This window comes from Panthera onca, chromosome E3 (assembly GCF_046562875.1).
Source record: "Panthera onca isolate mPanOnc1 chromosome E3, mPanOnc1 haplotype 2, whole genome shotgun sequence".
In the NCBI taxonomy this organism is placed as follows: Eukaryota; Metazoa; Chordata; class Mammalia; order Carnivora; family Felidae; genus Panthera; species Panthera onca.
The window spans coordinates 38,648,667-38,663,417 of NC_138354.1; the positions used below are offsets into that span (position 1 = coordinate 38,648,667).

Consider the following 14,751-nt stretch of genomic DNA (forward strand, 5'->3'; position numbering starts at 1 on the left):
CATCACCATCAAGTTTAAAACATTTTCATCACACCAAACAGAAACCCCATGACCTCTGGCTGCCATTCACCACCTCCTCCTCTTCCCAGCAGCCGCCGATGCACTTTCCGTCTCTGCATTTGCCTTGTTCTGGACGTTTTATACAAACGGAATCAGACAATACGTGGTCTTTGATGACTGTCTTCTTTCACCGAGCGTAATATTTTCCAGGGACATCCGTGCCGTGGTATGTATCTGTGCCTCATTCCTTTCATGACTGAATAATATGCCACTGTGTGGACTAACACGTTATGTTGACCCACTCATCAGTTGATGGATTCAAAGGAACTCTTCTCCAGAAATCTTCCCTCGTTCTAGTTTTGGCCCCTCCCCACCTTGTTCTTTCAGCCCTTAAGCACTCTGGAAACAGGGATTCCATGGTCGTTTGGCCTCAAACCGGAGAGGGTGAGTTTGGTGGAAAGAGCAGGCAGCTTTCGGTTTGCAAACCAGTTGAGCCCCTTTGTGGCTGGGTGACCGGCCCTCCGCTGGGCCTTATTTCTTCGCCTCTAAAACGAGGACATGGTATAGACCCTTCCAGGATTGTGGGAAGTGCCGACCTGAGTGCAGTGTGGGGCCGAGTGGCTGGCATACAGAAGGCACTTAACAGCGTTGTGTCCCTTTCATCTGCATTGACCTTGATCCCAGCTAAGAGCGTGCAGGCAGGAACCATACTTCCTTCCTTGCTATTCCCCCATCGATGTCTGAGCACAGTGTTCTTGGACCAGAGTCAGACCAAGGGGAGAAGAAATAGAAAGGAAAGAAAAAAACAGGTATCAGGAAATACCAGAGGAACTGATCAAAATTATACAAGTGAACTAGAAAAATGGGCAGCAGAACAGGTACGTTTTAGGGTTGAGCAGGGTGAGGCAAAAAGAGAGGAGGGTGTGCAGTTTGAAGACTTATGTTTCAGGCCTGGCCCTGACATGTCGTGGTCACTTACCCCTGGGTCGTCAGGACTGGGTGCCCTCAATTTCCCACTCTGTAAAATAGGGCATGACCCATGCCATGGCTGCCCACTGGTGGGGCGACCGCACAAGCTCACGTGCCCACTATCATGTAAACCATTTACCGAGGGATTCAGAGGGCTGGGTGGTGTCCCGACTGACCCAAGGCAGGCCCTGGCTGAAGCCTCGTGGTGACCTGACACATTATGCCCTCCATGGAGTGGCCCGGACTGCCTCAGGTCGAGCCCATCCTTTTTAGTGGCCTGGAGGCCTCTAGGACTCAGAGGAACCTGACAGCACTCATTCATTCATTTGTTCATTCGTTCATCCAATTTTACAAACCTCCTTCTTGCAGGGCACTGTACTATGACTAACACATGGCCCTTGCCCTCAGGGGACCCACAGACTTGTGGGAAGAGGGACGCTCATGGCACATTCAGATAAAGGATGCTGCAGCCCTGTGTTACCTTCTTACTTGATACATTTCCTGCCTTACTGTGCAAACTGACTTCTTGAATACTTGCTTATGATTTTCAGGGCTTGCTATTTGGTCTCCTTGAATATATAGGAACTTCTTTATTCTTTACCCAAGAGATTAGCACAGTGGCAATGCCCTGAGGAGACTCCCAAGGGATATTTGATGGAAATAAAAACATGAATGGATGAAAAAAAAAAAGTATGCCCAGAAATGCCATGGGAGCCCTCAAGTGGGCTAGGAGGGCTTCCTAAGGGAGGTGACATTTGAAGAGGGTCCTGGAGGATGAGTTGGAGTTTGCCAGCATACATATTCTCAGCACAGGGAACGGCGTTTGCAAGAGTATGAAAAGGCCTGAGTTATGGGAACTTCCTAGTGGACGAGTGGGTACCAGGGAGTGGGTGATGGGGGCAAGGGATGGAAAGTGGAACGGACAGATGTGCGGGGGAGAGGTGAGGGTAGCTCAAAATTTTGAACAATACAAGCAAAGAAAAGAAGAAAGATCACTCAGTCTTGACACTCGAGAACAATCCTTTTGGTATACACACATGTATATATACCGTATTCCAAACAACTATGCATGCTTTGGTCTGCTTTACAGACCACATAGGTACAGTCTTTCTTTTCGGCTCTGTGTGTGTAGGAGCTATTTGCTTTAAACAGAGTTCTTTCCCCCCTTTTCCCCGAAGTTAGCTCTGGTGCTGCGTGGGTTGAAATGTGGAGCGCAAGGGACACTTAGGTGCGATGCAGGACGATTCTGGGGCAGCGGGATGGGGAGGAGCAGGTAAAGGACGGCTGCGTGGAGAGGGAGGGAGGAGTCTGCGCTGACTCACAGGTTTCCTGGTTAGGAACCCGGGCTGCTGGTGATCCCTTTCAGATAAGGACTTGGGGATAAAGCTCGGGCAAGTTTTGAGGAGCAGATAAGGCTCCGATGTGATCACCTCAGCGTTCTGTGGAACCGTCCGGCAGGGAGTGGCCCCCCGGCCCGGTGTCCCCGGGACCGCACACCTTTCCCGAGCCCCTGCGGGGTGCCAGGTGGTGGGCGGGGCGGGGGCGCTCCCCAGACGCCGAGGCCCCAAGCCCTGATGCAAGAGGCCTTCCAGGCCTGAGAGCAGGCGGAGCGCGCCCCAGCCCGGGAGGCAGCGCTCACTGCCTCCGGGGCAGATGAGGGTGTCGCACCTGGGAGCCCCGTCGCATCAGGGAGTCTCGCGTCCCCCTCACTTCACTTGGCGGGAGAGGGTTCGAGTCCCGACCCTGCCACTTCCTGCCTCAGTTTCCCCATCTGCACACACTCGCGGGCGGTCTGTAACCTGCAGGGACTCCGACGCATCGCTGGCATCCGGCGAGGGGAAGTATTCAGGCCTGGTCACCGGGGGAGAGTCGCGGGCAGGAGCCGGGACCGGGCAGAGTCGACCGGCGGGACGGGCGGGCCCGGCCCGGCGCCGACTCCACACCCGGGATCCCGGCTCGCGGCCAGGCCGCAGCCCGGGCCCTCGCCGCCCAGTGGCAAAGAGAACAAAAGTGGCGGCCGCGCCGGGAGCGGGGAGTCCCACAGGCGCTGCAGCTCCGCCGCCCGGGCAGCCTCGCAGCCCCACGCACGCCGGCCGCGCCTTCGGCCCCTTCCGCCCGAGCGCGCTCGGCTCTTTCCGCCGCGGACGGCGCAGGTGGAGGGGGCGGGGCGGGGGCCGTGCGTGGTGACGCCGCGGGGGGGTGACGCACCGGCGTGCCCCGCCCCCTCCCCCTCCCCGTTCAGGCTCTGGAAAGAGAAGAAAAAAAACTTTCTTTTTTTTTTAATTGAGGAATCAACAGCCGCCATCTTGTCGCGGACCCGACCGGGGCTTCGAGCGCGATCTACTCGGCCCCGCCGGTCCCGGGCCCCACAACCGCCCGCACACCCCGCTCCGCCCGGCCGGCCCGCTCCGCCCGGCCCTCGGCGCCCGCTCCGGCGGCCCCGCTCGCCTCTCGGCTCGGCCTCCCGGAGCCGCGGCGGCGGCGGCGGCGGCGGCAGCGGCGGCGGCGGCGGCGGCGGCGGAACGGGGGGTGGGGGGGCCGCGGCGGCGGCGGCGGCGGCGGCCCCGCTTCGCGCATTGTTTTTCCTCACGGCGGCGGCGGCGGCGGCGGGCCGCGGGCGGGGAGCGGAGCCCGGAGCCCCCCGGTCGTCGGGCCGCGAGCGAATTAATTAAGTGGGGCGCGGGGGGGGGGGGAGCGAGGCGGCGGCGCGGCGGCGGCGGCGGCGGCACCATGTTCCCGGGGACTGCCTGAGCCGCCCGGCCGGGCGCCGTCGCTGCCAGCCGGGCCCGGGGGGGCGGCCGGGCCGCCGGGGCGCCCCCGCCGCGGAGTGTCGCGCTCGGGAGGCGGGCAGGGGATGAGGGGGCCGCGGCCGGCGGCGGCGGCGGCGGCGGCGGCGGCCGGGGGCGGGCGGTGAGCGCTGCGGGGCGCTGTTGCTGTGGCTGAGATTTGGCCGCCGCCTCCCCCACCCGGCCTGCGCCCTCCCTCTCCCTCGGCGCTCGCTCGCGGCTCGCGGCTCGCGCTCGCTCCTCTCCCCTCGCAGCCGGCCGGGGCCGGCGCCCACCCCCCTGCCCGGGAGCCCTTGCCGGCCCGGCCGCTCGCGCTCGGGGCTGTTTCCGCGAGCAGGTGAAAATGGCCGAGAACTTGCTGGACGGACCGCCCAACCCCAAACGAGCCAAACTCAGCTCGCCCGGCTTCTCGGCGAATGACAGCACAGGTGAGGGGGGGGGGGGGGCGGACGGGGGGCGGGGACCCCACCCGCAGGTGAGCGGCCGGGAGACCCTCCCGGAGGCGCAGGCCGGCGCGGCCGCCTCCCGGGACCCCGGCGGGCCGGCCGAGGGGGAAGTTTGTCGCCGGACTGCGCCGGGGCCCGAGCGGGCCGGCCCTGTCCCGGCGCTCCCGGCCGGCCCGGAGTTGGGGAGGCCCCCCGCGCGCCGAAAGCGAGCGGTACTTGGGCGGAGGAAAAGTAAAGTGGAGCGTGCTGGTGGTCTTCGCGGGGATTCCACGCGCTTCCCCGTGCCTCCGTGCGTCGGCTCCCGCGGGGCTGCCTGGAGGGATGACAGCAAGAGGGTACGTTTCTTGGTTAGGGAAGGAAAAAGTGCAAAGCAGGGGGGGGGGGGCACCCAAAGTGTTTTCTGAGCTAGTAGCACAGTGCGCAGCGCTGTCGTAGCAGCAGCCAGCCCGGGAGTTACGACTTAGAAGTTTCTTGGAATGTGCTCCTTGGGAAGACATTGTTTAGCAGTTACCTTGAAAACTCTCGTTGTTTGATCGTGTAAGTCGTAACGTTTTCCCCACCCCGAACATCGGTAGCGGGACGTCCTCAAAGTTGCTGGGGTGTGTTTAATTTCAGAGGTATAACCTGAAAAGAAAGTTAAATAGCAGATCGTCTTGGGCTGCAATCTCCACTTGAGCCCTTGTGGCTTTTACAGTGTAGATGTATAAAAAATTCTGTTAAGGAATGTCGGAATTGCAGTTTTTCCAGAAAAAAATTTTTTTGGCAGGAGGTTCAATAAAACATTCCTTGCAACAGCATCCCTGAAAACTTTCTGAGGTAATCCCATCCGTTGCCCAAGAGAAGTATTTTAATTTCTCTTCATTTAACAATTCTGGGCTCTTCTGGGATGGTTCACGGGAGCGTTATGATCGAGTTGGATTTCCTCTTTCAGAGCCTCTCCTTTGCAGTAAAAACTTGTGCGCTGCTGCGAACAGTTCTGTCTCCAGCGCAGCCTGCATTTCTCCAGTAGGGTCTCGCAGTAGCAGCATCTGAAAATCAGTTTATAATGAATGGATCCAAATTGAATTATATTGCTGCAGCAATGCCTTCGGTTTTGCCGTAGACACAGCTGCTCCACTTGTGCAAACATTTCTGTGGCCACCGGCATATTTCTAGTAATGGTCTAAAAAGTCTCTTCTGTTGAAACAAAACTTGAATTTTGTGGCTTCAGTTTTAGTACAGTTCCTAGAATATTACTGTAGGAGTGAGAGAAATGATAAAAAAAAAAAAATCTGCCGTAAGGAGATTCTTGCCTAGTTTAAATGAAATTTCTTAAATGATGGAGCTGGCAGGGGGAGTAGATAAGTTTCTTGGGACCGGAAAGTCACTAATAATACTTTATTAATTGGTAAAGAGTTGACAAAGAGTTACTTTGTCACATCAACTTCTCTGAAGTAAGAAATGTGGAAACAGCCTTTTACTGCAGAACAGATTTTGCTTTTTTAATCTTGCTATGTTTTAGTGAAAAGTCTTTAACTGTATGAAAGATAGATTATGCCAGGCAAGTTCAGCTTTGAAGCTTGCCTTCTGAGAGAGGTAACTTTTTGAATGGCTTTGCAGTTTTCCTATTGTTGAATGAGGTTATTGCAGATTTTGTTTTTTATGGAGGGATAAATTACTAACAAGACTCACAGAAAGGCTTGTCCAACTGTATGCATTTAGCGGTTTCCAAGATGGAACCCAAAGAATGGCCTTTTTGGCTAGTTCTGCTCTTGGATGGTCACCTACTTGCTTGATGTGTTGCTAATCACAAAGTTTATCGGGAAGGATTTTTCCCTCTAGGCCGCTTCCCCGCCCCCCCTTCCTTTCCAGTTTTGATCCTCCTAAGGCATGAGGGCTTGCTGTTTTCCAAATGTGGAACAAAAAAAGTTTTTGATAGCTCTAATGTAAATCATTTAAGGATAAAGTTCATGATCATACTTGATGTCGAGTCCCCTTGGTTATACATTCATCACGTCACGTTATCGTGCAAGAGTCTGTTAGCGTGGGGCCAAGGAAGGGATCATCACCGAGTACATTAAACGAGGTACAGCCATGTCTCCCATAACTACTAGTCTGAGACAGACATCTTAAGGATATATATTAAGCAAATAAAGGACCAAAGGAATTTCATTATGTACCATCAAAGGAGTAAAGGCATTGGGTTAGATGGGACAGTAGGAAGAGACTCAGCCTCGTCTTAGTGATGGGATGTGTTTTTGAGGTTCCCAGGAGAAAGTTGGGCCAGGCGCAGCAAGGTGTGTTTCCTGTGTCTGCATAAAATGTGAGTGAGGGGAGCTCTGTGCTTGGGGGGCACTGAGGGGTTAGGAGCAGCAGCAGGAGGAGGCCTCGGTGGCATGAGAGTGATTTGGACTGCCACGATGCGGTATGTGTCTGTGGGGTCCGGCCTGGGGAGCTTACCAGCCAGGTGCTCCCTGCAGGGTGCTTGCAGTCTAGCGGGGAGGACGTGGGGGTGCGTAAAACATGCCAGTGAGGTAAGGTGACATCTCTGTTCAATGTCGTTGCCTCTGATGACAGGTAGGAGGGGTCTCTGAAGGCTGAGGAGGTCAGGGAAGGCTCCTGCGGAGGGTATGCCGAGGTGATATGGGACTGGAGACGGTGCCCCAAAGGAAGGTAGCAAGTGGAAGAAGGAAAAATAGTGCTGCTGGTCTCCCCCAAACCTCAGCGCTGGAGCAGCACTGGGTTTAATGTTACGAGATGTAGCATTTTCCTGTTTTACGCTGATGCCTTCAACGCTTTCGCACAAATGTAGTCTTCCTTTACTTGGTGCCCATCGTTAAGAGGTAGGTCTGTGTGTTTCCAGTGTGTAGTTAGCTGGGTGTTTTGGAAACGTCTTTATTTAATACGTCCTGATTAGAACAGCATATTAGTGTGTTTCAACAGCAGGGATTCGTGATTTAACAGTGAAGGGGAAATAGATATCCAAGCAAGCAGTAGACTTTTTTTTTTTTTTTTTTTTTTTGGTCAGCTTTATTGAAGCCAGATTTACACACGACAAATAGACTAGTAGGTTGAAAGTTTTTTAAGTCTGTCTTCGGAAAATTGAACACAGATCTGTTTCATCCTGTGCTGTTGAAGTGTTCCTAAGGAGTTGTATTACACTTTATGATGTGAATCCCTTTAAATGCAACAGGAAATCGTATTAAAAAAAAGTTTGGGGTAAATACAGTCACCAACCAAAGTACCTTGTACAACAAAATGATGGTCTTTCATGTATGTGTAGTGCTTTGCTTCCAGTGTCCTTCTTCCCCCACCTCACCATGGTCCTCGCCGCATCCCGTGAGGCAGGACGGGAAGATGCTCTTCCTGCCGCTTCTGGGTAAGGAACCAGACCTGAGCGAGGTGATCTGCCCAAGCAACAGCACAAAGGGCGAAACCAGGACCAAACCTGGCTGATTCAAGTGCACAGTTGTGTCCATTCATTTTGTACGTCTGCATCCATAAACATGACATTCGCTCGATCGTGGATTCAGGAGTTTGCGGTACGTGGCAGGATTGAGTACTGCAACTCCAGCAGATGCGGTGAATCTTTGGGGGAAGGCCGTCACCAGCTCTTGGAGGAGGAGGTGGCGCAGGGTGTGTTCTTCCCACCAGGGTAGCAGGGCAGGTGCTCCCTCTCCCCTCTGGTTGAGTTCTGGCTAAATAGGAAGCGTAAGCTTTTGTGGAGGCTTCGACTTTGCTTACTTGTACACATGTTAGAAAAGTAGGGGCTTTTGGATAGCCGAGGGGCCAGAACGGTGCACCGTCGGAGTTGCTCAGGGATGATGATGGGTAAGTACATCATAAGCACGATGACAGGGGTGCCTCCCAGTACAGCCCACTGGGACAGCGGAGAATCACTCCTGCTTGACACTTGAGCGTGAGCCTCCACCTCTTAAACCTCATGGAAACAAGGGACAGAGACTTGTACAGGGACGGAGGCTCCGTTGGAGGCTATTTTTACGACTTCTAACTTGTAGCCACTGTGGCCGTGTGACAGTATGTGATCACTGGGGGCTGTGTAAGTGCTGACTTTGTATTTTTACTTTGTGTGTTTGAGAACTAAAGAGTTAAAAACGATTTTGCCAAAGTATGCCTTTCCTGGTTAGGATGAAATGTACCTTATTGTGAGCTGTTCAAGATTAGCAGAACTTGCTTTAAGCCACTTTGGTTCTTGGATGACAGTGGGGACACCACCTCTTCGATCTTCCGTCGAAGCCAGCGTTTCGAGTGTATTCCAAGAAACTAGAAGGCATGCAGAGAAGTGTTTCTCTAAAAAGGTTTTGTGCTCATAAGAGACCCGGAATAGCTGAGGAGCTTTACTGCAGACCTTTCCAGAGCCTTAGCTGCTGCCGGGCTCTGAGTCTTGGAGAGCGGGTCTGTAGTTTGCACGGTTCCGAAGCCGTTCTTATGGAATACAGGGATCGACAGACACTCTGTAAAGGGCCACAGGTCATATTTTTGGCTTTGCATGACATATGGTCTCTGTGATAACTACTCAACACTGCCATTTCAGCATGAAAACCGCCCCGGACAGTACGTACACGTGTGGGTGTGGCTTTGTGCCAGTAAAACTAGTAACTTTTGTTAGTGCCAGGGATTTGGCTCTTGGGGTCACAGTGTGGGACACTGATGGAATGCGGGATTAATGCTCTGAAGATCCTCGATTTTCTCTTCTGAAAAGTGGGTGTGCCCCGTAGTCCTGGCTAACTGAAAGTGCTCCTGTCATTGGACCAGCAGCCTGTTTGTCGACGGACCTGGAAGTCACAGTAGCCACATGCATGCATCCTTGCAGGCTCACGAGCAGGCAGATCTGTTGTGTAACACGCTCAGGATATAGGAGAGAATTCTGTAGTCAAGACTGTTGTTTTTTGTTTCCATCTTTATTTATATATACACACACACACACACATATATACATATATATACATATATACACATGTATACGATGTACGTGATATGTATATACATATATATACATGTATATGATATATACATATATATGTGTGTATATATATTTTTTAGTTTTTTAACATTTATTTTTCAGAGAGAGTGCAAGCAGGGGAGGGGCAGAGAGAGAGAGGGAGGTACAGAATCTGAAGCAGACTCCAGTCTCTTAGCTGTCAGCACAGAGCCTGATGCAGGGGCTTGAACCCATGGACCACTTGATCATGACCTCAGCTGAAGTCGGACACTTGACCAACTGAGCCACCCAGGCGCCTGTTTGTGTGTGTGTGCGTGTGCGCATGTGTATGTGTATATATGTACATATATATGTGTGTATATATATATATATATATATAATTTTTTAAAATGTTTTTTTAGTTTTTGAGAGAGCATGAGGTCGGGGAGAGGTGGGGGGTGGGGGGGACAGAGGATGCAAAGCAGGCTCTGTGCTGAAGGCTGACAGCAAACCCGACGTGGGGCTTAAACTCATGAACCGTGAGATCATGACCTGAGCCAAAGTTGGATGCTCAACCCACTGAGCCACCCAGGAGCCCCCAATTATATATATTTTTTTAATAGAAACAGGAGGACCATGAAAGTTTAAAATTGCAAAAACTTAGGCGGTGTGATGTGTTTTGAAAATTCTTAACTCGTTTGAAGCCTATTTTGTGGACGCTTTTGAGCAGCAAATGAATATGTGATTGTGTTTCTTTACTGTGTATGTAACAACAGTTGAGTTGGCAGTACCACTAGGTAGTAGCAGTATACAGAGGATTCTGATCGATGGCTCTGAGTAGCTTAGAACTGTCAGCAAAATAAGACTTGGAGGCAAAACTCGAGAAAAGAATACAAAATGCTATCAACTGCCAAAATACATGAGTCCGGGCAATCTGAAGAGGGCTTTATGTGTTCATCTGTTCTTCGCTGAACGCCACTGTGTGCAGAAGCCCACGGCTGGATGTCTAGATGGGGGGGCACCTGAGCCACATCCTGGGGACCGGTAAGGAGCTTGGCCAAGGGAAGCACACACCAGGAGTAGCCTGGTGGGCCCTCCGCTCGCATAGTCTGGTGCCTCCCGGGCCTCCCCTACGGAGCCAGAGCGGAGAACCGGGCCGCTGGGGAAGCCCGCCGGTGTCCTTGCCTTCCGTCATGTTGGGAAAAGCTCTTTGGCCACTCGGAGCAGTTTTGTCTCCGTGAGTGTCATCGTGCATGGCCTCTGGGTATGATCCGCGGCCCGTGGCGCTTACTGAAGTCCTCTGGTTGTCCCAGACGGTCTCTTGTAAGCTCTCAAACTCTGGGCCACGCGCTCTGGTTTTCAGCCTGTGTGCCTGCTGTTCCCCAGCCCACACTCAGGCCTTTGCCTGGGGGCGCATCCCGCCTTAGAAATGCCATCCCACGCTTGCTGGGCGGGCTCCTCAGGGTTGGCGTGGTCATCTGCGGCCTGCCTTGACTGGGGAAGGGACGCCACACTTGCCCAGCTCAGTCTTAAACTTGGCTTTTGGGAATATTGTCATATCGCAGTACATCACTGACAGGGAAATCTAAGCCCTTGGGGCGGTCAGTGCCCTTTGAGGGGCTTTTGCCGTCGACTTGCCGCGGGGGCTGGGGTCCGCTGTCGGGAGCGCCTGACCGTGCCGGCGTGCGGGCCCGTGGGAGCGGAGCAGAGGTTGCCCAGCTCGGCTTGGACTTGACCAGCCACGAGTCTCTTCAGACACGGGAGCGGGCGCACAGAAGGCACGCACTGAAGCGGAGGCGGCTCCTTTTCCCCCAGGATTTTAGACAGTATAAGGGGTGACTGTTGCTGCCTCTGAAGAACTGCCTTCAGGGTGTGTCCGGTTCTAAATTGGGGAAGCAGGGCTGTCTCTGAGCTCTGTGTCTAAAAGTTGGATTCCTTTCTTTTTAAACCTTCCCATTGGACAGACAGGAATTTCATCCCGTGTGACAGTTTCCCCCGTGTTTCGTTTCCATTAATCAATCACAGGAATGTTTACTGGAACCGTCGCTAACAGTAGTAAAATCTAATGGTGAAAAAATTTCACCTGATTTTATCTGACTTTCCTGTTCTTAGGTGTCCCATCTGCTGCTGTTTGAAAATCTCTTAACTTGCCAGTCTTTCTGATACACCTGTGCCACATTGGGTACAGTAGTAGGTCCTTAATAGTTGTAAGCTGTTCAGTGGCATTGCACGATTCTCTTGTAAAGCAGATTCTTTTTATAATTCAAAGGCTTCCCTCTGCACTACCCCCCAAATATTTTGGATTTTTTAAAATCAAAGCGGTACCACTTAGACATATTTTCACTTTGTGGTTCGAATAACCGATGAAATAACCAGAAAAAAAACTATATGTTATGAGAGACTTGTGCAATATTTCAATAAAGGAGTATCTGATATTTGATTACAAACTGAATGATGACATTCGGAACTATAGAAATCTGTTAAATAATTAGGGTTTGCTTTGACAATTATGGGCTATAAAAGCTTGACCCAGTTCCTTTGGATTAAAATATTTTGAGTATTTGTCACCTGATTAAAAGTAGAACCTTCTAACCATGACTCAGAGTTGAAGGAAATGTCAGAGCTTTTTATACTGGGAGGCGGGCAGCATGGTAGTAAGGAAGGCACCCGGGCCTCGCTCAGTGTGGACAGAGTCTCAGCTCCCGGCTTATCAGCTCTGCAACTTGGGCTTGTGACTTTACATTTGAGCTCGGAGGGGGGTGGGGGGGTGGGTTGGGGGTCTCGCCTGTAAGAGGGACTTTTTTCCCCCCTAGAGTTTTCCTTTTTCACTTTGATCGGTTTTGCATACTGGGCGACTATGGTTCCTGGTGTCTAGCAGGTTGCCGCAGCTGTTACTGGTGTTTAACTGTGTGGGAAACCATTAGACATACCCTTCTCCTTGAGCCGGTGGGCATTGGGATGATACAGGTGAGCAGCCTGACCCAGAACTGGATCCATGAAATTTCTTGCCGAATAAATGGGAAAGTGCCGCCCTCCCCCCCATTTCTCTCTCCCACCAGGGCTGGTGTGAGTGGGGTCTGGCAGTCTTGCAAAAGAATGAATTAGAGGCTGGGGTTTGGGAATCCTACAGACGAGGTGATAGTTTGACACACTTTGCTCAGTCTGTGTTTGAAGTTAAAAACTATTCTGTATTGGAAAATTGAAGTGGAAACGGAATTGTTTTTCTAGTATTGTTTCAGAACAAGGACTTGATTTAGGTTAGGACTTAGTGAAAAAGGAAAAGCAAGTATGGAGGAATCGTAAAAACAATCTTTCTTTTTCAGAAAACAGAGTTAGGGGAGAAAATGGCCTTGGGATCACTATGCAGTTTAGTCAGGTTGATTGGTGGGAAGGATGTCGGTGAAGTTTAATCTCCCCACTGGGTCGGCTCCCTCTGGTCTGGAAAGGAACAGATTCAGCTTTTTGCTGAATTGTGGGGATTTTCTCTTCTACAGATTCTATCATAGGAAATTGTTTCAGTGGAGTGTACTGTTTGCCATTCTCCTAGGTATTTTGGGTGTGGTGATTTGTGGGTTTGGCCACTAAAAATTGCCCCATGGTGGACAAAGAGCTTTTCCTCTGAATTTGTGCCTTTACGTTAAATCTTACTTACCTTTTATTTAGTAAATAACTTTCATTGAAAATGACACAAAGTAATGAAGTACTGATAGATTTTCTGTGCTGTTGTCGTTATGCCTCTTACTCATAGTGGGATTGGGTTTTTTTGAAGAGCACAGTCTGCCCAGGGTTGAACTTCTCTTTAAAAGTCTGTGAGAGAGTCATTTGAATTATTGGGAGATAGTTGGCTATTTCCGCTTGCACTGGTGACTTTCTCAGTCTTTGAAAGTGTAAGGAAAAACTGATCTCTTCCCAACAGTAAGAGAGTAGATTTGGCCATTCCCTCTGTTTGAAATGCCAGTGTTCTCATGATAGCCTCTACGCACCGTCCAGTAGAACTTTATCTGTGATGATGACACACACGTTCTGTAGCCACACGGCCCAGTGCCGGAGTCCCTGGCAGCTTGTGGCTGTTGAGTAAATTGTTACTAATGTGATTCAGGAGCTAAATTTCAAATTTAATTTTAATTAATGTAAATGTACACAGCCGCCTGTGGCTCCTGGCTGCTGTGTTGTACAGCACAGCCCTGAGGACACGTACTTCTCTCGTTTGTTCATGGTTTTCTTGAAGGTATTTATGACCGCCCTTCAAAGGGACCAGTTTTTAAAGACGCTTGGAAAAATATTTGTTGTTTTAGATTTAGGATTTTTTTCTCCTTTAGAAAATACTTATTGCACTGTGGCGTTGGTCCTGGAGACACTGTGACACGAGTCCAAGTCCAGTGTCTGCCTTCGTGGGAGGCCACTGTGGTCAGGTGTGACTGAGTACCTAGGAGGGGAGGTGATGGTCCCTTGCACGATGCAGGCACAGGACGGTCTCTTCCGAAAGGTCTTGGAAGGCCTTCTGGGGGAAGTGACGTTAGCATGGAGACCTGAAGATGAGTAGGAGATGGGAGTGGGGAGTACCGTTCCGGGTGTAGGGAACAGCATAAGTAGCCATTGTGAAGGTCTGGAAGCATGTTCCAAACCCCTGAGTGTGTAACAACAGTTTTGCAAAAGCCGGTTTTATCTTTAGTGTATACTCACTGGGCTACCGTGTAGAGGCCACGCGGTCTTGCTTCTGAGAGGCGGAGACTGCTAGGGTGGCCCTGCGCCGGGTGTTGGGTGGGCCTGGGCCAGGCTCTGCTGTCCCACCTCATCCTTTTACTCAGAGATTTAAATGCTTAGGTAATTCGGATCAGAGATACGTGCTTAATATGTGTGGGATACCGCTCGTCTGTGGTGCTCCCGCAGAACGGTGGTCCAGCGGCCCATGGGTGCCTGTCTGATCACACAGTCTGATCAGTGCTGGGAGGATGCGGGGCCCCGGGGACGGGCGGTCAGGGAAACTGCTCAGAGGAAGGACCACCTTGGGGGTGGGGGCGTCGGTCTGGGCACCTGAAGGCAAGGTAAGGGTGTAGACAGCTCCTGGTGCCAGACCAGGGAGTCCAGATCATCCTTTTAGGGTTTGAAAACAATACAAACTTTTAGAAACCCGTTGCATCCAGGGTAGTTGGAGGAAGCTACTGTGATTGGTTCTCAGAAATCTAGATCAGCTTTTCCCAGGGTGTATTTTTTCATCCAGGTTCCTGTCTGCAGGAGAGCTGACAGCTGCCTTCCCTCCCCACAAGCCGGGTTTGTGAGAGGAGAAGCCCCACGAATCACAATTCGTGTACTTAATTTGTTAGGAGATTTTTGCACAAACATAATTTTCTTGAAAAAGTTTTTTAAAAAACTGTTTTTGAGAGTGTGGGTAACATATTCATAGAGCCCAAACTTGGAAATGGCACAGAAGAAGGTTTGGGGAAGGCCTCCCTCTCCTGCCTTCGGAATCCCCAACCTTCTGGGCCATTCTAGAGCATACTGTACAGGTGGGAGCCCGTGCTCTCTCTTGCTTGTTCCTGTATGTGGCACAGCTCACGTGTTGCTCCACGGTAGGTGGCCCCAGACTGATCAATGTCTCAGAGCTCTTGGCAATACTGATATTTGAAGA

The 14,751-nt window shown here is 51.6% G+C and overlaps 1 protein-coding gene across 2 annotated transcripts in view; it reads left to right on the forward strand.

The window, feature by feature from the left end:
• Positions 1-3,684: 3,684 nt before the first annotated feature.
• The window catches only part of CREBBP (CREB binding lysine acetyltransferase), a 126,026-nt gene continuing 114,959 nt past the window's right edge, over positions 3,685-14,751 (forward strand). For both annotated transcript variants that reach the window (XM_078440146.2, XM_078440148.2), the window contains exon 1: positions 3,685-4,183. In XM_078440146.2, coding sequence (XP_078296272.2) covers positions 4,099-4,183 — 85 coding nt within the window. In that variant the 5' untranslated portion in view covers positions 3,685-4,098. The remainder of the gene's footprint in view (positions 4,184-14,751) is intronic.